The 25245-nt window shown below is 33.2% G+C and overlaps 5 protein-coding genes across 5 annotated transcripts; 2 read left to right on the top strand and 3 right to left on the bottom strand.

Annotated features, from left to right (window-relative positions):
* On the bottom strand, positions 1-3900 carry ABCF3 (ABC transporter F family member 3). The gene is made up of 2 exons (XM_004242761.5): positions 3699-3900; positions 1-2451 (listed from the first exon to the last, which is right to left on the bottom strand). Exon 2 carries the CDS (start codon positions 2437-2439, stop codon positions 253-255), a length of 2187 nt encoding a protein of 728 aa, XP_004242809.2. The 5' UTR covers positions 2440-2451; positions 3699-3900; the 3' UTR covers positions 1-252.
* A 3416-nt stretch (positions 3901-7316) lies between these two features.
* Positions 7317-10758, top strand: LOC101256986 (receptor-like protein EIX1). The gene has a single exon (XM_004242760.5). The coding sequence runs from the start codon at positions 7696-7698 to the stop codon at positions 10669-10671; it is 2976 nt and encodes a 991-aa protein (XP_004242808.3). The 5' UTR covers positions 7317-7695; the 3' UTR covers positions 10672-10758.
* A 173-nt stretch (positions 10759-10931) lies between these two features.
* On the bottom strand, positions 10932-14267 carry LOC101256687 (receptor-like protein EIX1). Its single transcript, XM_010325037.4, has one exon. It carries the CDS (start codon positions 14253-14255, stop codon positions 11052-11054), a length of 3204 nt encoding a protein of 1067 aa, XP_010323339.2. The 5' UTR covers positions 14256-14267; the 3' UTR covers positions 10932-11051.
* A 5115-nt stretch (positions 14268-19382) lies between these two features.
* Positions 19383-20141, bottom strand: LOC138337185 (uncharacterized). Its single transcript, XM_069286816.1, has one exon. It carries the CDS (start codon positions 20139-20141, stop codon positions 19383-19385), a length of 759 nt encoding a protein of 252 aa, XP_069142917.1.
* Positions 20142-20918: 777 nt separating this feature from the next.
* LOC101263040 (histone-lysine N-methyltransferase ASHH1-like) lies at positions 20919-25218 on the top strand. The gene is made up of 10 exons (XM_069286815.1): positions 20919-20980; positions 22647-22702; positions 22936-23005; positions 23147-23303; positions 23394-23565; positions 23633-23726; positions 23835-24033; positions 24160-24194; positions 24738-24928; positions 25014-25218. Exons 1-10 carry the CDS (start codon positions 20919-20921, stop codon positions 25037-25039), a joined length of 1062 nt encoding a protein of 353 aa, XP_069142916.1. The 3' UTR covers positions 25040-25218.
* Positions 25219-25245: the final 27 nt, after the last annotated feature.

The raw sequence follows: 25245 nt of genomic DNA, 5'->3' as shown, positions 1-25245 counted from the left end.
TGAAAAGGGAAAACAGATAGAATGAGTAGCAAATTCAATGTTCCTTGACATTGTTGCCTGTGAGGCAAAACCATAATAAAAAGAAATAGACAAAATATGACACAGTACATATAACCCTAGCCACTATGTTCTCTTATACCCGCAACAGAAGATAACACTCTCCCTTCGATATGAAGTCGAAAAGAAAATCCTCCCTCAACAGAAGATTACACTCTCCCTCACGACAATACAATAGATAAGTCAGTTGCAACATCAATCATCAACTTCTTCCCTGATTTCCCTTACAAGTTCTGCCTTATACTCATCAAATGTATCTGGGAACTTTTCAACGGTCCCATTCTCAACTATCCAAATTTCACTTCTTTCTTCATCATCACAAACCCTTGATATGAGCCTCGAGTCGTGACTGACTAACACAACTCCACCAGTGAACTCATCAAGCGCATCTGCCAAAGCATCGATACTCTGCATATCCAAATGGTTTGTTGGTTCATCTAACAGCAAGATGTGAGGCTTTGACATAGAAATAGATGTAAATACAACTCTAGCTTTTTGTCCTCCGGACAACTTTAAAATGGGGGTAAGATGGTTATGACTGGGAAGTCCAAATTTTCCTAGCTTTGCACGAACAGCTTCTTGCTTACTAGGTCCTTCTTGATCTGGGTGAAGACGAAGCAGGTACTGGACAGGTGTTTCATCCATTGTGAGAAGATCAACAAAATGCTGCGAGTACCGTCCAATCCTCAACTTTTGGCTCCTGCGGGCTTCACCTTCTGTAGGAACTAAATCACCTGCCAAGAGGTTAAGCAAGGTCGATTTGCCTGCTCCATTGGGCCCAACTATAGCAACTCGAGTCCCCATATCAATTCCAACATCAACATCAGAGAGCCTGAAGTCTGGTCGATTAGGATAACTGAAGCTGACCTCAATTAGCTGAAGAAGTGGAGGTGTCAGTTCAGTAGGCTCAGGGAAGTGGAACTCCACACTGTAGTCCCTCCACTTCTGAGGGGCTTCAGGTGGAGTTTCATCTTCATCAACCCTATCCTTTCCTTTTTTCTTTGATTCTTTGGAAGCTACAAATTTGGCTCGGTCTTTTACCTTCTCCTGTTGTGCTCGACTTCCAGATCTCTTGGCAGCTTTTAACTGCTTATCATAAATCTCAAACTTCTTGTTCATCTCTTTGCGACGCTGTTCATATCCACTTTCAAAATCATCAAAGTTACCACGATAGAAGTGTAGTTTCATGTCATGGAGATGAATAATCTCACCGCAAACAGTGTTCAGAAAGTCTCGATCATGTGAAACAACGACCAAAGTTTTCTTCCATCTGCACAAGTACTCCTCTAACCATAGAACAGCCCGAAGGTCAAGATGATTTGTAGGTTCATCCAACAACAATAGAGTAGGCTGAACAAAAAGAGCCCGTGCTAGAGAAATTCTCATCCTCCAACCACCACTAAAAGATCGGGTAGCACGCCCCTGCATTTCCTTGGTGAAACCCAGCCCAGCAAGAATTTTTGATGCTTGGGCCTCAGCAGCATCTGATCCCATCAGCTGCAACCTTTCGTACAGTTCAGAAAGTTTTTCTACAATGTTGTCCCCATCAGCATCATCTTCATTCTCACCAACAGTTGCAGCAGCATTCTGTAAAGATGCAGCCTCTTCTCGGAGCTTGATTAGCTCCTCGTTAGCTGAAACAACAGCTTCAAGTGCAGTCCTATCATCACCAACTATCTCTTGTTCAACCAAAAGTACATCAATGTTTTTTGGTACAGGAATCTTCCTCCAAGCAAGGAGTTTTAGTAGGGTGGACTTGCCCATTCCATTGGGACCAACTAAACCATATCTCTTCCCATGAGATATCTTAACTGATGTGTTCTTTAAAAGATCTTTTCCACGAGCTGCTACAGAGAAATTCTCTATAGTTATATCCTTAACATTTGCATCAGCATCATCTTGACCTTCAAGGACAGATGCCCTGCTACCAATAACAACAGTAAAAGCATCATGATCGTCCCTAAGGGCCTCCTTTTTTGCCACCTCAGCTGCCTGAACAGCAAGCATATCCTTCTTTTCTCGTTTCTTTAGCTCTTTATAACTTATGGAGGTATCAATTGGTCCTGCTTCATTCCTTTTATGCCTTCTATTACCATCAATCTGTTCTTCCACTTCTTCGGGGCCAGGAAGATACTCTTCCTCGTCATCAGAGGGAGGAAGATCAATTCCATCAGTGTAAGCTGATGCTTTTGGAGCTGCTTTAGGCTTGGCTTTACTAGCACCAGTGGCTGAAGATCCTTTGTTGGGCTTCTCAGGTTTCTGGTCCATGCTGGCAAGCATGGCAGAGACAGAAAGCTTCTCCTTTTTCCCTTCCTTGGAATCTTTGCTGCTTCCCTTAGCCTTCGCACTTACACCAGCCTCATCTGTTTTTTTCTTCCCCATTGAATTTACAATCTGTTGTAACCAAAGAGAACAATTAGTAAATTTGAATAAATAGATCATCAGTACACCAGTCAACTCATCCAATTGAACAAGAAACTACACATACAAAATAATAATGTAGAGGCTTCACACAAAACATAAGAACATTATAGCAAGAAATAAGAACAATAGCATAAATAGAGAAGAGATCAGCATAAAATCACATTGAACAAAGTAAGAAGAGCACAGAAGGACAATAAAAAAATTTATGGCCGAGGTGCATCTGAATGATCCAGAAAAATATGAAAAGCTTTAATGGCATTATACAGATTCAAACACTGGAATGTTACAGGAGAAGTTAAGAGCAACACAGTGACAAATCTGATCATTCTAAACTTAAGGGGAACATATGATACAGGAAAAAAGAGAGCAACACGGTGACATATCTAATCAGTCCAAAGTCCAAACCTTACGGAACATTTGTTTCACACTGATTAGCACAAACCAGTGAAGAAAACAAGAAGGTTATGGTATAAAATTTCAATCATACCCCTGCTACACTCCCCTAGTAAATAAAATACTGTAAAATGAATGTTTAAAGCAATCATAAAATATTAAGTTCAATTATTCTTTCTCAAAAATGAAAACCAAATATTAAGTTTGTTTTACTCCAAATTGAATCTCAGAAGAATTCTCAAAAACAATCTGCAGTTTTTATCCTGGAAAAGAAGCACCAAAGCTTCATCCAATATTCAACCAAACCACTATCCCCACAATCCCCAGCTAAATAAGATCAACTATATGAATCCTCTTTATCCATTCCACTTCAAAACAGCATCATAGTTAGCTACTTTTATATAATAGTGTACTTTGTATCAATCCATTTGAAACACCAAGATTCAATTTTTGTCTAACACTCATTCCCGACTTTGTGGATCATTCAGAATCTATCACTTTGATTCAGTTTCATCCCTCTATAAATATCCTGAAAGTACTTTAATCCCATGAAATTAGAATACTATGATTTTAAAAAAAAAAAAAAACCAACACTCATAGTTCTATATTCAGCAGCTAAAAATCCCAATAATATTACAAATATCTCATCATTAGTAACACTCAAAAACAGATTAAAGCAACGTTTCTTCATAGATTTGTACCAGCTAAACTAAATCGAAACTTAATTCGTAAATTATAATCACATCACTAAAAAACAAATCACAAAAAGGAATCAAGATTCGTTTCTATTATAAAAGAAAAAAACGATAAATAAAGATGCTTACAGTAACAGAGAAGAAGCTCAGGAATACGAATTCGGCGGAAGAGGAAGATCGCCGCCGATGAGTTCTCGCCGGAGATATGAGTCAAGATGGTAGACGATAAGAGAGAAGAAAGCGAGTTACCTATAATTTAGTGTGGGTTTGGGGTTGGGCTGGGCTTTTATAGAATTAGAGAAATCCTAAGCCCAAAAGGAGTTTCCAATCTATGGTGATGATTAAAAAATGGGAAAATTATATATAATAGCAAATTAATAATCTAAAATAAATGGAGTAATTAGGGTTTGATTTAATTGTGATTCATAGCAAACGTTTGTAAAAAAAATTCAGGCGCCTCTCTCCCAATTATCTCGCTCGCCACTCTCCTCCAATCTCTCGCTCGCTTCCTCACTTTTTATACAAAACAAGTGTATAAAAATTGTTTTAATTGTATAAAACAGAGAAAATTGTATAAATACATATATTTTTATCCCCCTCTCTCCCCTCTACCAGATCTCGCTTGCCACTCTCCCAAATCTCGCTCGCTCCCTCGCCTTTCTCACTTATACAAACAATAGTGAAATGTATAAATTGCATTTCTGTTTGTATAAAGCGTGAGAAAATTATATATACACATGCAAGTACATATATTTTTCACTTATAATTATACAATAAAAATACTCTCCTCCCCAGTTTCTTTTGTCTTTCTCTCTTTCTCGTTTTATACAATTTTCAAATTGTATCTAATTTCTCTCTTTCTCGTTTTATACAATTCGATTCAATTGTATATTCCTTGTCAAGTCTCTTTTGTCTTTATCTCTTTCTCATTTTATACAAATTCAAATTGTATATAATCGTTCTATACACTTATAATAATACAATTCGTTTCATACACTTTGTTTTTATACAGTTTGTCTGCCCAAGTGTCTTTCTCTTTCTTGTTTTATACACTTCGTTTTATACAATTTGCTTCAACTGTATATGTATAGTGAATTATACAGTTTCTATGTTTGCTATGGAGCGCAATTATGCAAACTTTGTTATAGCATACAAATATAAATTTTTTATTTGCTATATGTGAAAGTTTCCCTTAAAAAATCAAATCGAATTGTAACTCGAGTTAAACTGATTTTAAAAATTGAGATTTGGTAAGATTTGGTTTAAATTATGAAGACTGATATCATTTGTTTTGGTTTTGATTTTTAGTTAAACAATCGAAAAATAGCCAAACCAAACCTAACCTAGAAATTATATATAAAAAATTTATAATTATTTATTAGTAAAATATAAATATTTTGTTAAATTTAAATTAATTTAAGTTTTTATCTTTATCATTTTCTCAAGTATAATAATTAAGTTTTAGGAAAATACATAAGTACGCTTAAAATTTCAGAGACACACTTATGCTATATTAAGATCCTATTATCTCTTGAACTTATTTTATAAATAATTTTCTACTCCTTTTCGACCTACGTTGATTTAATTGGAAAATTGTGTAGACCTTTCGTTTACACCAATGTCAGAAGAAGTATATTTTGATCGTTATCATATAATTAAACAATGTCACGATGAATTCTATATGCAAATATTGGGTTATGAGTATAATGGTAGATGGCCAATATTAGAATTTTATGAAGTATTAAAGCAAGTTGAGATTTTCAAGAATAATGAAACAGCACTAACACAACATATTTGTTATTTAGCTTTTGAACGTCAAGTTAAGGATAGTGTTTCGCATATCAAAAGACATTTTAGATTATATCCACATGAAGAGGCGATAGAAGAATTATGTTTAGCCTTAGATCCGAGTATGATCATCCATCAATATTGTCCTTATTGCTTCTTAAACATGTAGTTATATGTATTATTGAAGTTGTTAGAGAGTATACATGAGACACTTATTAGTTATTACCATTTATTAGTTATTACAAATGAAATTTTGGATTAAGGTTTGCATCGGTCTGTTCGGTTAATGTATTATTGAGTTTTGGTTTTTAAATATGTTAAATCAATAAACAAATTCAATAACGATTTTCGATTTTTAAATATGGTAAACCAATAACCAAATCAATAAGAGATTTTTTATCGATTTTGGTCCTTATGAAAATACTTATAAAATAAATATATGACTTCTCTAATAAATTTGCGATAATGTAATGAGAAAATTATACAAGTGTAATGCAAAGAGAAATTAAGAGAATAGAATTCTTAGTTTTTGAAGTGAATTGAAGGCTAAAACATAAAACGGTAACTAAAGTATTGAGATTAATATATAATATTTATGTACAAGTAACTGTAGCAAATTACAAGCTAAAGCATTAAAAAGACAAAAATATTTTCATTTTTCCCTTTTCAAACAATTTCCTCCATCTCATTTTCATTCATGTTATCAAGCATCTCGTTCGTTCCAACAATCAGAATATTAGCTTTCTCGACCATTAGTAGAGCAATACTAGGATTATCGAGATAATATCTCAGACAGTCATTCAACTATGAATTCTGTTCTGAGAAAGTCATTTAACTTGCTTTTTTTTTTTAATTTAAAAGTCACACTCAACTAATTTCTCGATTATTATATTTATTTGAAGATTGCTCGTAAAGTTAAAATAGCATAAATCATTTTTCGTACAAATTTAATTTGTATTTTATACCTTTTTTCCTTTCAAAAATACATTAATCAGTCAATTTTGCTACAAACACTCAATTGTTTAAATCGAATGACAACGAATGATTTACGATTTAATTTTATAATTGATCACCCAAATTTTAAAAATTGTCTACCAAAACTTTTGTTTTTTCTTTTAGAATCTTAAAATCATTGAACTATTTTTGTTTTTCTTAAAAAAAATATTAAACACCATAGACAAATTCTATTATTTTTTAAAGAATTTTATTAGTAGTTGACTCTTCAACGACCAAAGATAAAAAGTATACTACTACTGCCTGCCTTCATTCATTTTACTGATTAAGTATACTATTTTTAAATGTACAAAAAATACTTGTTAGATTTATAAAATCGATAAATAATTTATTATGTTATGCTTATTTTATTCTTATTATAAAATATTATTTATTTTTTAATATTTAGATACTTATATTTTATAAGGTGATTTGATAAAATTACTTTTATTATTTATCTGTACGCCAAGTTAATAATAAACAACTATTGTTGAATCGACGAAGTATAAATAATTTGAGTCACCATCCTAGGTGTGAATTCAATTTCTCATATCTTTGACCTTGGAGTTGAATTATTTTTTTATATGAATTACTTCCAATATTTCCTCTATTTCACATTAATGAAGATTGTTTTGTCATTTTTTTTTTCATTTTTCAGTTTACTCCACAGCCACAAAGGGTACAACTCTGATATCTATCTGTATTATTGACTTTAGAGTTGGCAAAGGAAGACTTTGAAAAATAATATATGTAGCATTATTTATTACTTTTTCTGTCCCAATTTTTATGAGATTGATTGACTTGATAAAAATATTTTTTAAAAAAAGATTTTTGAATTTTGTGATTCAAAAGTACTACAAATCATTTAATTAAGGGAAAAGAGAAATTTTAAAGTTAAATTGTATCAAATTATCGTAAAGTGACATTCTCTTTGGGATTACTAATAAAAGAAAGTGTATCACATAAATTGTGACAGATGAAGTACTTATTTTTATTCCACTCAAGTCTTGAAACAAATCATAAAGTTATCTTCGTATGACTTACGATATCATGAGCTCAAGCCGTGTAAGTCGTTATTAATGCTAATACTAAGGTAGACCGTTTACTGCGGCCCTTCCCCGAACCCTGCTAACGTGGGATGCTTTGTGCACCAGACTTGTCTAGTTGAATTCGGTTGCAGCAAGTGTTGAATACAGTTATTGAACATTGCTTAATAAATACTTTCACAATTGATGCAAGGGTAGACTTTGACTTAGTTTCAAAAAATGTATATATCAAGTAATGAACACTCCCTTTAAACTAGCATTCAAACCTTCATTTGTTTCTTGCAAAAATAAAAATAAAAATGGATACCAAACAACACTACAAATCAACTCATTTGCTTTTGATTTGTCTATCAATATTGATCCTGCATCAATGCTCAGCTTTTGGATCAATGTTAAGAGGGGATCATGCAAACATTTTGTGCATAACAAAGGAGAGGGAAGCTCTTCTCGAGTTCAAACGAGGTCTCGTAGACGAACATAACATGCTTTCTTCATGGAAAAATGAGGAATGTTGTTCTTGGAGTGGTGTGAAATGCAGTAACACAACAGGCCATATACTAGTCCTGAATCTTCGTGGTAACTTCGACACGTCTTTGACAGGTAATATCAGTTCATCATTGGTTAAGTTGCAGTATTTGAAGTACTTGGACCTTAGTTTCAATGATTTTGGTGGACAAATACCAAAATTTATCGGTTACTTCGAAAGACTAGAGTACCTTAATCTCTCATCTAGTTTCAAAAACACTGGTCTAATTCCAATTCAGTTCCAAAATCTAGCACACTTAAAGACTCTTGATCTTAGTTTAAATTCTTTAACAGTGAAAAGCCTTGAGTGGCTTTCTAATCTAGTGTATTTGGAGTACTTAGATCTTCGTTTTTCCAACGTGCAAGCGAAAAACTGGTTACAGGAGATAATTAAGCTTCCTAATTTGAGGGAGTTGTATTTATCAGCCTGTCAACTCCCTGTAATCATTCCTTCATCACTTGTATCAACCAATATTTCCTCGTCTCCTCTTTCGATCCTTGATATCTCCTATAATGGATATTCGTCCCCTGCAATAAATAGTTGGTTATTTAACCTCACTAGTCTTACTAGCCTAGATCTTACGGGTAACGAGTTAGGACAACTGTCTAGTGGCTTTGGGTACTTGAAGTCTTTGGAACATCTTAAGCTATTTGGAAGTGGTATTCAAGGTGGGATACCAAAGTCTTTTGGGAGTTTAAGTCGTTTACGCTATATTGATGCAGATTCCAATAACTTGTTAAGTCAACCATTTTCTGAGTTGCTTGATAACTTAGCTGGGAGTAATCAATCGCTTGAATATCTGTCGTTTGAGGAAAATGCACTCACTGGTTCATTGATTAATCTTACTAGATTTTCATCCTTGAGGAAGTTAAGGCTACGAGGAAATTCGTTGAATGGCATTTTCCATGAAAGTTTCAGACAAATCTCCAGTCTTGAGTATCTTGATTTGTCTAATAACCAAATGACAGGGCCATTACCAGACTTGGAATTCTTTCCATCATTGACAGAGTTGAACTTACAGTCCAATCACTTTTATGGAAAGATACCACAAGGTTTAGGGAAACTTTCGGAGCTTAAAATCTTGGATGTGTCTTTCAATAGACTGCAAGGCTTACCGGATAGTTTGGGGAAACTTTTCGACCTTGAAAGTTTTGATGCTTCTAATAATTTGTTAGAAGGTACAATCTCTGAATCCCATCTTTCCAACCTTTGCAAGTTGAAAAGCTTAAACTTGTATTCCAACTCATTGACTTGGAATGTTAGCGTTGATTGGATTCCGTGTTTTCAACTACAAGTTATCAGCCTTTCGTCTTGTAATCTTGGACCGTACTTCCCAAAATGGCTTCAAACTCAGAATGAGTACTCAGTTCTGGATCTATCTCTTGCTAGTATCTCAGACACAATGCCTAGTTGGTTCTCAAAGTTGCCTCCCATGTTAACATACTTGAATCTCTCGTACAACCAAATCAGCGGAAAGATACAAGATTTATCATCCAATAATATCGGTCCCATTATCATAGATTTTGGTTATAACAATTTTTCAGGACCCTTACCAACATTTCCTCAACTGGTTAGTCAATTGCGTATTGACAACAATCAGATTTCTGGATCACTTAACTCCATATGCAAAATTCGTTCAGCTGTAACACTTGACTTGTCCGATAATCTCTTGTCCGGAGAGATTCCTGATTGTTGGACTCTCATGTCTGCTCCAATGGTCCTTAACTTAGCCAATAACCGTATATCTGGAAGCATTCCGTACTCTCTTTGTTCTTCGACATCCTTGAGCTCTCTATACGTGCGTAACAACAATTTAAGTGGACAGTTTCCTGCCTCTTTGAAGAATTGCAAAGGTTTGAAAGTCTTGGATTTGGGAAGAAACACATTTAGTGGAAAAATCCCAGAATGGATAGGGACTGAGTTAGAATATTTGGGGATTCTGAGCCTTCGATTCAACGAATTCTCTGGTATCATTCCTCCAAGTATATGTCAGCTTCAATCTATTCAGATACTGGACCTTTCTGGCAATCGTTTATCAGGAAGAATTCCGAAATGCCTCAGCAATTTCACCACAATGCAACTTTTGCAAGATGGTTCAAGTGTGAGCTATGACTTCGATTCATACACCCCTCGAGTAGGTACACTGTACCATGGCAATGCATTAGTCCAATGGAAAAACAAGGAGTCAGAGTATCGTAACATTTTGTGGCTTCTGAAAACCATCGATCTGTCTAGCAACGAACTAGTCGGTGACATCCCAAATGATTTTAGCAGAATGAATGCATTGCTGTCATTGAACCTATCAAGGAACAATTTGTCGGGAAGTATCATTGAAGGAATTGGTTTAATGAAGATGTTGGAGTCTCTTGACTTGTCGAGGAACCATCTCTCGGGGAAGATCTCAGTAGGGCTCGCTAACCTGACGTTTCTTAGCGTGTTGGATTTGTCAAACAACAACTTGTCAGGGAGAATACCATCGAGCACTCAATTGCAAGGCTTCGACTCCTCAACCTATGAAGGGAATATTCAGCTATGTGGCCCTCCTCTTCCAGAGTGTCCTTCATTTGCTCCTCCAAATCTTCATGTTGGTCATGACAGTAGTTTTCAAGAAAATGATGATGAGTTTCTATCAAAAGAGTTTTATATATCGATGGCGTTAGGGTTCATTGTTGCATTCTGGGGAGTGTTAGGATCTTTGTTCTTCAACAATGCATGGAGCAATGCTTACTTTCAGTGGCTCTATCTTTAGCTCAATATGTAAATGTTCCATGAATGGCTTGTAATCAAGAGAACTTCTTGTATATCTGATATTATAACTTTTTTTAAATTCTGGTAATTCTACTTGATGATAGACTCTTTCTCTCCCGATGCAAGGATCAACACCGAGTGAGAAATTAAAAAAGAAAATAATATGATAATTCCACTACACAACTAGCCTCTTTTCCTCCTCACCACTATTTTTAGGCATAATATATATTTAGACATTTTAACTTGATTGACAACGGAACGTTTCAACAGTGAAAATTAGACAAAAGCATTTTACTTAATCCATGTATACATCATCTATAGACAAATCATGACATATAAAATAGATGCATTTTTTCATGATTAGAAAATAAAATTTAGTCATCAGACCCTCAGTTTTGCCTTCAATCTTGCAAAGCAGATTGTTGATGAAAGATAAAGCCAATTCTGACATCCATTTAACCACTTGAAGTAGGCATTCCTCCATGAATCATTGAAGTACAAAGAGCCCAAAATTCCCCAAAACGCGACAATGAAGCCCAATGCCATCGAAATATAAAACTCTTTAGAAGGAAACTCATCATCATTTTCTTGAGAAGTTCTGTCAAAGACAACATGAGGATTTGAAGGAGCAAATGTAGGACATGCTGGAAGAGGAGGTCCACATAGCTGAATATTCCCACCATAGGTTGAAGGATCAAAGCCTTGCAGTTGAGTGCTCGACGGTATTCTCCCTGACAAGTTGTTTTTCGACAAATCCAACACACTGAGAAATGTCAAGTTAGCCAGTCCTATTGGGATATTCCCCGAGAGATGATTCACCGACAAGTCAAGAGCCTCCAACATGTTCATCAACCCAATTCCTTCAATGATATTTCCTGTCAAATTGTTCCTTGATAGGTTCAATGACAGCAATGCATTCATTCTGCTAAAATCATTTGGGATGTCACCGATTAGTTCGTTGCTAGAAAGATCAATGGTTTTCAGTAGCCACAAGGTGTTACTGTATTCTGATTCCTTGTTTTTCCATTGAACAAATGCATTGCCTTTGTACACTAAAATTCCTCTACCGACAGTTGGATTGAAGTCATAGTTCACACTTGAACCATCTTGCAAAAGTCGCAGCGTGGTGAAATTGCTGAAGCATTTTGGGATTCTTCCGGATAAATGGTTGCCAGAAAGGTCCAGTATCTGAATAGATTGAAGCTGACATATACTTGGAGGAATGCTACCAGAAAATTCGTTGAATCGTAGGCTCAGAATGCCCAAACCAGCCAACTTAGTCCCTATCCATTCTGGGATTTTTCCACTTAATCTATTTCTTCCCAAATCCAAGACTTTCAAACCTTGGCAATTCTTTAAAGGGACAGGGAAATGTCCACTTAAATTGTTGTTACGGACGTATAGAGAGCTCAAGGATGTCGAAGAACACAAAGAGTACGGAATGCTTCCAGATATATGGTTATTGGCTACATTAAGGACCGTTAGAACAGACATGAGAGCCCAACAATCAGGAATCTCCCCCGACAAGAGATTATTGGACAAGTCAAGTGTTACAGGTGAACGAATTTTACATATGGAGTTAAGTGATCCAGAAAACTTATTGTTGTCAACACGCAATTCACTAACCAAATGAGGAAATGTTGGTAAGGGTCCTGAAAAATTGTTATAACCAAGATCTATAACAATGGAACCGATATTATTGGCTGATAAATCTTGTATCTTTCCGCTGATTTGGTTGTAAGAGAGATTCAAAAAGTATAACATGGGAGGCAACTTTGTAAACCAACTAGGCATTGTGTCTGAGATACTAGCAAGAGAGATATCAAGAAATGAGTAGCTATTTTGAGTTTGAAGCCATTTTGGAAAGTACGGTCCAAGATTACAAGACGAAAGACTGATAACTTGTAGTTGAAAACATGGAATCCAATCAACATTAACATTCCAAGTCAACGAGTTGGAAGACAATTTTAAACTCTTCAAGTTGCAAAGATTGGAAAGATGAGATTCAGAGATCGTACCTTCTAACAAATTATTAGAAGCATCAAAACTTTCAAGATCGAAAAGTTGCCCTAAACTTTCCGGTAAGCCTTTCAGTCTATTGGAAGACACATCCAAGATTTTCAGCTTGGAGAGTTTCCCCATACTATCCGGTAAGCCTTGCAATCTATTGAAAGACACATCCAAGATTTTAAGCTCGGAAAGTTTCCCTAAACCTTGTGGTATCATTCCATAAAAGTGATTGGACCGTAAGTTCAACTCTGTCAATGATGGAAAGAATGCCAAGTCTGGTAGTGACCCTGTCATTTGGTTACTAGACAAATCAAGATACTCAAGACTGGAGATTTGTCTAAAGCTTTCATGGAAAATGCCATCCAGCGAGTTTTCTCGTAGCTTCAATTCCTTCAAGGATGAAAATCTAGTAAGATTAATCAATGAGCCAGTGAGTGCATTTCCCTCAAAGGACAGATATTCAAGTGATTGATTACTCCCAGCTAAGTTATCAAGCAACTCAGAAAACGGTTGACTTAACAAGTTATTGTTACTAGCATCAAGAGAGCGTAAACGACTTAAATTTCTTAAAGACCTTGGTATCCCTCCTTGAATACTATTACCAAATAGATTAAGATGTTCCAAAGATTTCAAGTACCCAAAGCCACTAGCCATTTTGGCTAAATCATTGCTCGAAAGATCTAGGCTAGTAAGACTAGTGAAGTTAAATAACCAACTATTTATTGCAGGGGACGAATATCTATTAGAGGATATATCGAGGATGGAAAGACGAGAGGAGGAAATATTAGCTAAGATAAGTGATGAAGGAATGATTTTGGGGAGTTGACAACCAAACAAATGCAATTCCCTCAAATTTGGGAGCTTACTTATCTGTTGCAACCAGTTTTTGGCTTGCACATTGGATAAACTTAGATCTAAGTACTCCAAATGCACTAGATGAGAAAGCCACTCGAGGCTATTAACCGTTAAATAATTGCCACGAAGATCAAGAGTCCTTAAGGAGGTAAGATTTTGGAGCTGGAGAGGAATTAGACCAGTAAAAACTCTGTACGTAGATGTGAGATTTAAGTAGTCTAATCTTTTGAAATATCCAATGAATTTTGGTATTGGCCCGTCGCCTCCAAAATTATTGGAACTAAGGTCTAAGTACTTCAAATACTCCAACTTAACCAATGAAGAAGTGATGTTGCCTGTCAATATGAGATCCTTATCAGGACCATCAGGGTTGGATTCAATTGTACCTATACGAAGATTAAGGACGAGTATACGACCAGTTGTATTACTGCATTCCACACCCCTCCAAGCACAACATTCCTCATTTCTCCATGATGAAAGAAGATTATATTCATCTATGAGACCTCGTTTGAACTCGAGAAGAGCTTCCCTCTCCTTTGTTATGCACAAAATTTTCCCTCTTGAGATTGATCCAAAAGCAAAGGTTTGATGCATGATCAGACAAATCAAAAGGAAATGAATTGGTTTGTAGTGTTCTTTAGTATCCATTTTTTTGTTGTTGTGAATGAGGATTTGAATGTGAGGATGAAAAAAGGAGTGATCACTAACTGTTGTATGCATCCATTTCAAACAAAGTCAAGTCAACTCATTTTGTAATATATGGTCTTTTTTGGGGGCTGATACAAAGATTTGGTTTATTAAAAGGGAAAAGGATCTTATACACCCCTTAACTTTGTCATTTAGAGCTGATATACCTCTCGTTATAAAAGTGGCTCATATATACCCCTACTTGTAAACAAATGGCTCACATATACCCTTTTCCTCTAACGGAAATGAAAAAAATAATAATTTTAATCTAAATTTTTATTATTTTTTTATAAAAAATATAACCTCATATGAGTAAATCTAATCCTCGTCAAACATATTTTTTTTTACTTTTTTTTTGTTTCAATGACTAATTTATAATTATTATTTTGATAATCAAATTTATTTTTGTTTCACTAATATTCTTGTAAAACTTATTGTAGATGACCAAATTTTTTCTTCGAATACGAAATTAAATTACAATACACACAAAAAAAATAGTTTAATTTTTTTATATTTAAACTAAGGAATGAAAGAAAAAAACAAAATAAGAATAAGAAACTCAAATTATTATAATAAAAGAAGTCAAAAAATAATTTTTGTATGAAAAAAATTAAAATATACCTTGAACTTTGATAGAAGAATCATATATACCCCTAAATAATTTTTTTAAAAAAATTAGAAGTAACGAATATATATTTAAAACTAATTTTTTTACTTCCGTTAAATGAAGGGTATATGTGAGCCATTTTCTAACGGAGGGGTATATGTGAGCCGTTTGTATAACGGTAAGCGCATATATGAGTCACTTTTATAACGAGGGGTATATCAGCTCTAAATGACAAAGTTTAGGGGTATATCAGACCATTTTCCCTTATTAAAATGTAAGATAAAAATTTCAAATTTATTAATTTTGAACTTAATATTATCTTATTATTAGGTTTTAGTAAAACACGTTAAATGCTAGTAGTTCTACAAGAAACATATCATGAATTTGTGTGGATTTAATTTCACATGGGCCTATATTCATTTCATGTTATAAATTACAAAAATAATTTCACTTATTTCTATTATCACCTATCATTTTTAAAAATCTCCAATTTTTTTTTTTTTTTATGTATCCGAGCTGCATATTAATGTATTCGAGTCAGTATTTAATACATCCAAACTACATATTATGTATTCGAGCTACGTATTAATGATACGAAACTTAGACTACTTGTTATTTGCATTATTTTCAAACAAAGTCAAGTCCACTCATTTTGTAATTTATGGAAGAGTTGGTCTTTTTGCGGGACGTGAATACAAAGACTTGTCCGATATTTATGAAAGACTTACCAATGCTTTTATGAAGATAGAGGGACTATTTTTTAATAGGAAAAAAAATTGTATATAATAGCAAACTAATAACCTAAATTAAATAGAATAGCTAGGGTTTGATTTAATTGTGCTCCGTAGCAAACATTAGCTAAAATTTGCCTACGTCTCTCTCCCAAAAATCTCGTTCGCCACTCTCCACTCTCCACTCTCGCTCACCTCTCTCGCTTTATACACAGAAGTGTATAATTTTGTTTCTGTTTTGTATAAAGCGAGAGAAAATTGTATATACACATGCAAAAGTGTATATCTTCGTGTTATACACTTCATTACACAATTTACAAACATTTTACTTCAAATATTGCAGAGAAAAAGGCCAACGAATTATACAATTGCGAATTATACAATTGCAGTGAAATACAATTTTCTCTAGCTTTATACAACAGAAGTGTATATAATGTGTTTCTGTTTTTGTATAAAGCGAGAAAAACATATATCTTCTTGCTATACACCTATAATTATGCAATATACATACATTTTAATTCGATTCAACTGTATGCAAAGCAAATTATACAATTGCAGCGAAATAGGTCAGCGAACTATACAATTTAGGCCAGCGAATTATACAATTTAGGCCAGCGAATTATAAAATTGTATATGTATAGCGAATTGTACAATTTTATGTTTGCTATGGAGCGCAATTATGCAAACTTTGTTATAGCATACAAATATAATTTTTTGTTTGTTATATGTGAAAGTTGCCCTTTTTAATATTAGACAAAGACTCGTTAGGAATAAATTATAGAGTGACCCTACTTTGATAAGAAGATTCATAACATTTTAACATCTACTTTTCTATTAGTTGGACTAGTAGCATAAACAAGTAGCTGGAGTCAAAAAGAAGATGAACTATTTGACTTTTATACCAAAATAAATTACTAAGAAAAGCAAAATGGGAGAAGGGTTCAACATTAGTGTAGGCCATGGTGAATAATGTTAATGTGAATCGATAAATTTCCATGGGCCAGGGCTAAAGCTTTTCATTTTTTTTTTTATTTTTTTTTTATAATAGTGATGTTCGGATCATTCAAAATGGACCTTAATTTCATAAAAGAATATATTACTTCTGAAACACGAATAAAAATAGTTTAATAACAAATCTTAATCATCCACAAAGTTCAAACATTTAATACACGTCAAAGTACATCAATTTAATCAATTGAACGTGTGAACTTTTTTTTTTCTTCTGTAATCCTAACTTTATTATGGATAGTTTAAATTGTCTTTCAATGTTTTTAACTTTGATTTATTCAAATCAAATATATCAAATTGTAGGAAATCTCTTAGTCGATTAAATTAAAAAAAAAATTGCTTTTATAAAGTATGTATAGATTTTTAGTGGTAAATTTTCGATTTTAACGTTAACTTAGTGAATCAAAGCATGAAAATAATGGTTATTCTTGAAAAATGAACGAAAAAAAGGAATAATAATCATATAACTAATGTTTATACGAGAAAATTGGAGTCACAATGAATAAATCGATCCGTTATTAATTTATGTCGACGAGAAGAATATTATAATTATTTATTAATTGTGGACTTAACATTATCTTATTATCAGGTTTTAGTAAAACAGGCTAAATATTTGTAGTTGTACAAGACACGGATAATGTATTGTAAAAATTAGGCAAATCACACAGTATAAGAAAAATATTACTTCCTATCCTTACTCTTTCATTAATTATCAAAGATATTTTTTTTAGTGTTTTTCGGATACATAATATTGTAGGCGGATACTTTAATTAATAACGGCCTGATACTTAAATTATTAAGTTGTTCTTATCAGTGTAAGTGTTAAATAGGGATTAAAACATAAATTGTAATTGATTCCCACAAATCACGCGTACGTTTCTTTCTTCAACCAATCCGTCATAAACCTCTAACTAAATTATAATTTTTTCAATTTTAAATTGTGAAACCTTCTTCCTGTTCTTCGAAAAAACAGTAAAAGTTTAATTCAAACAATTTTGAAACGCAATTTTGTGAAGATTCTAAATGAATATTTCCATCTTGTTAAGACATTTGTGATCACGGGAAAGTGATGTTAAGTGCGAGCAATGTGATAGTGGTTGGAGATAATATTTCGTTCGTAAATCTTATTTCAGTAATTGCAGCTTAATTGGACATTGATGAATTGAAAAAAATATCGAGATCAGATGCTTTTTTAAAGGTAATTCGTCTCCATTGTGTATTCAGAATGATATGGGGGTGAAATTATACATAGAAATGAAGCAACATGAGGTAGGATACAGTATATATCCACTACGCATTGACACATCGGATAAAAGTGAAGAAGAGATACAAAGTTTTGATGCAACAATACGTGCAATTGTGTGTGTTGAAGGTGAAAAAATGAACACAAACATGTATTTTCTTCCTGAAAGATTCTTGATGCTTGTTTTTAGAAGTACTTTTATGCTTCACTTTAATATTTCTCAATTTTGATATTTTATGAAGTACTTTTAGGTTACTATTTTATGAAGTACTTTTAGGCTACTATTTTATGATGCAATAAATAAAAAATGTTATGTTTTTAATTCTGATTACATTTTTTGATTCTTAATATTTGATAAACTTAGTTTGATATACATTGTTGTGTGTCTAATACTTAATTGTTTGTAAATTTTGTATGAAATATAATAATAATATCAACAGTTGTGATGTGTGCCAAAGTTTAAAGAGACCATGTAAAAAATGTATCATTTGAAGCAATGATATATCATATATATAATATCATTTGAGTAGCTTTGTCTATAGCTATTAGTTTCCCAACTGCTGGGTGTTATAGACAACATAGTCTTCTTTGCAAACAAATCTGGACATAAGTTCGGTAAAGAAATCCAAATTACAGCTAACGTTGTTTCCTCCTTAGGATTTATCTAGTGGACCATGAAAAAACCTTGCATTGGTGCTCCTCTCCATTGTAGAGAAGATAATTAATTAAGCGATATAAAGCTTGTACATAATCTTCATATTACATATACCATTAATCTAAATATGACTAACCAGTACTCCCTCTGTCTCTTTTTACTTGTCCACTTTTTAATTGACACACCTATTAAGAAAATAATTAATGACTTAGTAGTTTATCCTTTTACCTTTATTAATTATGAAGTTGATGAAAAGTTCTACATTTTTCAAAGTAATTAGTCATTTAATTGTGGATATAATAGGTAAAAAAATTATTTTTTCTTGATTTGTCAAAATAAACAGATAACTAGGAATAACTATAAAAGGAAAAGTGAACAAGTAATTAGGAACGAAGTATTTTTTTTTCTCTCTGTACTTATCTCTTGTCTTTAAAAAAGTAAAAATTCAAAAAAGAAAACTAAACTTTTAAAAACAACTAACTGTATATATAACTTCCCCCAATGAACAATTAACACATCATCAATAAAGATTTGAAAATATCTTTGACTTCCAAGAAATGGAGTCTTCATTGGTCCACAAATGTCGGTATGAATTAGTTCCAAAAATACACTTGTTCTCCAAGACACCCCTTTTGAAAAAGACTTCTTGTGTTGCTTTTCCATTATACAACTTTCACATGTATCCACCTCAGTATGTATCTCAGGAAGGCCTTGCACCATGTCCTTTTGCTTGAGAAGCTTTAAACCATGAAAATTCAAGTGTCAAAATCTTTTGTGCTAAAACCATGAATCATCTATAATTTCATTTTTTAATGCATTGTAATGAAATTGCAAAAGGAAGTTTCTTTTTATCATCTTTACTTCAACAATGACTTGATTTGGCTCAATTTTATCATAAATCTTGCAATAATTATCTCTAAACACAATAGAATAACCACTTTCCATGAACATAAAGAACATCATGAATTTGCTTACCGCATCCTTTCATGTTGATCGAAATAGTACCTTTACATTTCGCATCAACTAAGACTCCCATCTTCACTTTAGTAGTGATGGTATTATTAATTGAGAGGAAAGTCTTTTCATCTCCAGTCATGTGATTACTACAACCACTATCAACATACCATTCATTGTTTTTTGTTGAAGCATCAGATTTAGAAGCAAAGAAAAGATTTTCGTACTCCTGTTTTTCACAAAAATTTGCTTGCTCCCGTTTCTTGTGCCAACAATCCTTTTCAACGTGACCAAAATTTTTACAAAAGTTACATTGGCGCTTGCCTTTGTGCCAACATTTTTCTGCATTGTGATTAGTCTTTTTGCAAACTTTACAAAAAAGACTAGAGTTTTTCTCACCTTTTTCTTCAACCTTCTTGGAAGAACCATCATGATCCTGCTCCTTTTTTGGCTTTTGTTTTTTCTTCTGATGATTTTTTGAGAAATTTTGAGAATTCTCATTTATTTTAGACTGGAAAACCGTCTCTTTGGGTTGATCTTCACGAAAAAATCTTTGCTTCTCGTGTGCACGAAATGATCCAACTAGCTCTTTGATGGAAAACTTAGAAAGATTTTTCGTCTCCTCAGTGATAGCAACGATGCACTCATACTTTTCTGTGACATTAATTAGAATCTTTTCCACAACTTGTTGGTCAGAAATTGTATCACTATGATTTCTCATTTCATTAATAATATTCATGACTCTTGTGCAATATTCATCAATTTTTTCAGATTCTATCATCTTTAAATTTTGAAACTCTCTTCTAAGAGTTTGAAGATTTATAGTGTGTACCTTTTCGTCACCATACACCTCACTTTCCAGAAAATCTCAAGCTTCCTTTGCAGTCTCACAAATAGCAATTTTTGCAAAATATGCTCTTGAGACTCCCATTTGGATTTTGCTCAAGGCTTTTGCATCTTGACGATACTTAGCCTAAAGATTTTTCATCTCAGCTGCTGTAAGATCACCATCATTTTCTGGCTCTTCAAAGCCAAACCTTCAGCTTTCAAATGTGTTCTCATTCTTATCTTCCAGTATTCAAAATCAGTTCCATCAAAAAATGGAGTAAGAACAACTGAAGAATCAACACCTTCATTTGTTTTGGATGCCATATTTTTTTCTTCTCTTAATCCCAGATTAAGAACGAAAACCTGCTCTTGATACCAATTTGTAGGAAACATAGAAGGAAAATAATATCTTTAGAGAATGCTCAAGTTTAGTATTGGCTATTTAAGGCCACTTGAGATGATTACAATCATCAACTACATCACTATTTATACTACTCAAAATAGAAAACAAAAAGTCTTGCACAAATAACTAAATACATATATCACAATTTAATAGATACATATATTACGAAATTCTAAAAAGACTTCTTGAAAAATTAAAAGACAATTTTAAAAGACTAAACATTGATGCATTAATTCCAACAATACATGCCCCTTAAAGTTCAGCAGGATGTCGGAAAACTGTTTAACTTGCTTCTCACCATCTGATAGTGCGCTTTGGGCAGAGCTTTTGTGATGAGAACATGGGCTATCTGACTAGGAGAGTTGATATACTTAACTACAAGACCTTGTCGAGGACCTTCTCACGAATAAAATGAAAATCTATTTCCATGTGCTTTGTATGAGTGAAATATTAGATTTACAGATAAATAGGTTGCACTAAGGTTGTCACACCAAAGAATATATAGGTGCGGGCGAAGCCGGGCAGTCAATCTCTTAAAAACATAGATCGATTTCAACTATATGTCTATGTTTCCTTTCAGCACAACGATTTTGTTCATACAAATGTTATGCTATTTTTTTCATTGTTGAAAAGTGTTTTACCAAAAAGAGTCATATTTTAGAACTGCAAGTTATTATTTCAATTTAAAACGAAATTAAAATAAATTCTTTTAATTAGCTTAATAAATATGATAGAAATTTTTGGTTTTTTTTTTTAATGAAATTGTATTATTTTGGTCTAGCTTTTAATTAGTTTAATATATGTGTTAGCAATTTCCTTTTTTTTTTGTGACATTGTATTTATTTTGGTCTAGCTTTTAATTAGTTTAACGAATATGATACAATTTTCGTTTGTTTTTTCTTTTGTGACATTGTATTTATTTTGGTCTAAGATTTTAATTTTACATATACCATTAATCTAAAAATGACTGACTAGTACTCCCTCTGTCCCTTTTTACTTGTCCACTTTTGAATTGACACACCTATTAAGAAAATAATTTATGACGTAGTGAGTTTACCATTTTACCCCTATTAATTATAAAGTGGATGAAAAGTTCTACATTTTTTAAAGTAATTAGTCGTTTAATTGTGGATATAATAGGTAAAAAAAAATTGTCTTTTTTTTATTTGTCAAAATAAACAGGTAATTAAGAATAACTATAAAAACAAAAGTGAACAAGTAATTAGGAACAGAGATTTGTACTTATCTCTTGTCTTTAAAAAAATAAAAATTCACAAAAGAAAACTAAACTTTTAAAAACAACCAACTGTATATATAACTTCCCCCATTAACAATTAACACATCACCATTTTTTTGTCTTTAAATTGACTAAGAATAAACCGTTTTAATTTTCTGGATAACGAAAAAAAAAACTAAAAGAAGACATATACAAACACAAAAAGACTGAATTTTTTTTTCAAATTAATATGTACAAAGGTCCATTCTATATACTTCTCTTCTTCTTAGTTCATAAAAAATTATCTCCATTTCATAATTTATTGCCTTTTCATGTTAAATTTTATTGTATATTGCATATATATTGTCATTTTGTATTTTAATTTGTCGTCATGATAATATGTTTTAGTCTTGAATTATCATACATATCTTCTCAACATCTGCACATAGCGAAAGCTTAGTGCATCAGACTGTCTTTTTGTATATATGTTAAGCCAATGTGTATGATTTTTAGATTTTGGTAATTCTTTTAAAATTTGAATTATTTGATCTTTTGTGATTCCAAATTCTTGGTTGAAGGGAACCATATTTTTCTAGTTTTTACTTATTCATATGTAAGAACAAGAACATGAAACATTTTATTCTTGCATCTCTATAACAAGAAGCACAAAAATGGACGATTTTTAGTTCATAGGCACGTCCATTGCGTGTGATCTTGTACTCGGATATGAAATTGATGAAAAAATCTTTTACTTTGTTCGACTATTTATAGTTCTCCAGATTTCTGGCAAAAGGTTGCATAGATGGTGCATTCAGTCGAAGACAAAAGCAATGTGGTATGTCTTAGTGCTGCTGTTTTTATCAATTAAAAATTTTACGTATCGAAAAATTGGACTATGGATGATAAGTTTATGTAATCAATTTGTTGTTTGATATTTGATTTGCTTATTGTCTGTTGTATATTACAAATACTGTCTAATAGTAATGCATTGCTGTATAAGTACCATTTTATTTACTACATCAAGTAATGACGGTGAACTGTTGCCATTTTTTTCTCGTTTTTTTGAAGGTTCAACTGCCAGAAGGAGTAACGCCATTTATTCATATTACTCAAAATGTTTTTTTAAGACGAAAGTGAGGTCATATCTCTTCTCTCTGTAACATTTAACAATAATCTGGCCATTTATTGTTACGCCATTTGCAATTGTGGTTTTCAATTATTGCTGATCTTTGTTTTAGTTGATCAATTTTAATTGGATCGTTCAAATGTCGTGTTACAGACATAAGAAACTGAAAGAAGATGATATTGCTATTTGTCAATGTAAGTATGATACTAGCGATCCTAAAAGTGCGTGTGTAGATAGATGTTTGAATGTACTAACCAACACTGAATGTACACCGGGATACTGTCAGTGTGGTGATAGTTGCAATAATCAGGTAAATTAGTCGAAACATTTGCTCTGTTGTTTCTCTTTATTTGTATATATACTTTCACAGTGGTCTGATCGATTTATTAACATACGACAGATGTTCCAGCAACGTGAATATGCAAAAACTAAGTTGTTCAGGACTAACGAACGTGGTTGGGGTCTTTTAGCTGATGAGAATATAAAGGCAGGACAGTTCATCATTGAGTACTGCGGAGAAGTGATATCTTCTGAAGCAGCAAAAAAAAGATCTTATGTTTATGAAGCTCATGGTAAGTTATCGACATTAAAGATGTTTGTCAATAGTTCAGTAGTAATTTCGTATGATTTGTGGTGCAGAAGTCAAGGAAACGTACATGATTACTCTAGATACTAATTATGTCATTGACTCAACGCGAAAGGGAAATTTTTCAAGATTCTTAAATCATTCATGGTATGTGCTCTGAATCAACGGTTGTAATCAGTCCGTGGCACATTATGATTGGTTAATTGGTGTCGATTGATAGTACTGATGATTCTGTGTGTTGTTGAATTTTCCCAGTCGACCAAATTGTGAAACGAGGAAATGGACTGTGTTAGGGGAAACAAGATTAGGAATATTTGCGATGAAGGATATATCTGTTGGAAAGGAGTTGACAATAAATTATTATTTTGAGTGGTTCGCGGGTGCAACTGTTCGTTGTCTGTGTGGAGCTGCAAACTGTTGTATTTTTTTGGGTGCCAAGTCTCAACGATTCAAAGTAACTTTAAGTTTCTTGTGATGCTTTTTTCTGTTTTTTAAAAACAGAATAGATGCTTCTAAATTCGATATGAGTTTGTTCAATCTCATTTCTTATTCTTTACTTCTGTTTTTATCTTCGCCTCAGGAGTACAATCATGTCTGGAAAGACGGGAATGACAGGTAATGCTCAACTTTGTTTTGCTGTAGTTTGTACAAATCTTGCATTGGCACGGGCTTATTAATAGATCTTGCATGTTCGTTATGTCTTTCTATGAGTAGAGTTGCTCTTCCCTCTTCTTTTGTCTGTCAACAAGAGCTCAGTCCCTGGTTCAATCGATAGACGGGCTTTAAATGATATTTCTGGACAAAATGATCTGATCCTTCCATAAGCAGTACTCGAATTCTGTTTCATACTTAGTAGGTAGCCTTTCATTTCCTCTTAGTAAGAAACAAATGTATACATGGTATGGATCTGCACCGAATGTTGTGACATATAGTTGTCAATGAAGTGGACGAGAGTCATGATGTCCCGGTTCAGTCAATATTATCCGAGCCTTGGTAGACAGAGTTAGTCAATACTTGTGTTACCTGGAAGTTAGTTGCGTATACCTAGTGAAATTAGTTGAAATGTAGGCAAATGCAAATGATATAATTGTCAACTGTATTAAAGAGAGAATTTCCAAGTAGTGCCTATGATACTATAACCTGGCTTTATTACTGCAGATATAAGGTGAAACAAAGTAATATGTCACATAAGACTTATAATATTGGATCTGGTTCAACAACGAAGATGAAGTCTCAACGCATTCCCAAGTGGAAGAAGTTACGGAACATATACCCAAACGAAAGCTCAAATCTTCTAGTCGTTAAGCAAGTCATCAAAGGAAGCACGAGAAGAAGTTACCAAGTACGAGGTATGATTAGTGATTACCATTTATTTGCAACACTTCATCGCGTAGACAACTTTTCTTTCATATTTTTCTCAATAATGTGATGCAGGGGATATGAAAACAAACTCACTCTGAAGCTCAACTCTGCATATGAAGAAACTCGCCCTACCATTGAAGAGCATGGGCGGGACAACCAGGATACTGTGCCCACCAATGAATCAAATCAAACTGCTATAACTCGAAAATAATATAATTTTATAATAAAAACTCATCATACTATTATAGTAATAATAATGCTAGTTACTATGCGTCAATCTCAAGCAAGTTTTGATTGACTATGA

This window comes from Solanum lycopersicum, chromosome 7 (genome assembly GCF_036512215.1).
Source record: "Solanum lycopersicum chromosome 7, SLM_r2.1".
Classification (NCBI taxonomy): domain Eukaryota; kingdom Viridiplantae; phylum Streptophyta; class Magnoliopsida; order Solanales; family Solanaceae; genus Solanum; species Solanum lycopersicum.
The sequence above is the reverse complement of the archived record's forward strand: the minus strand, read 5'-3'. Positions and strand labels throughout refer to the sequence as shown.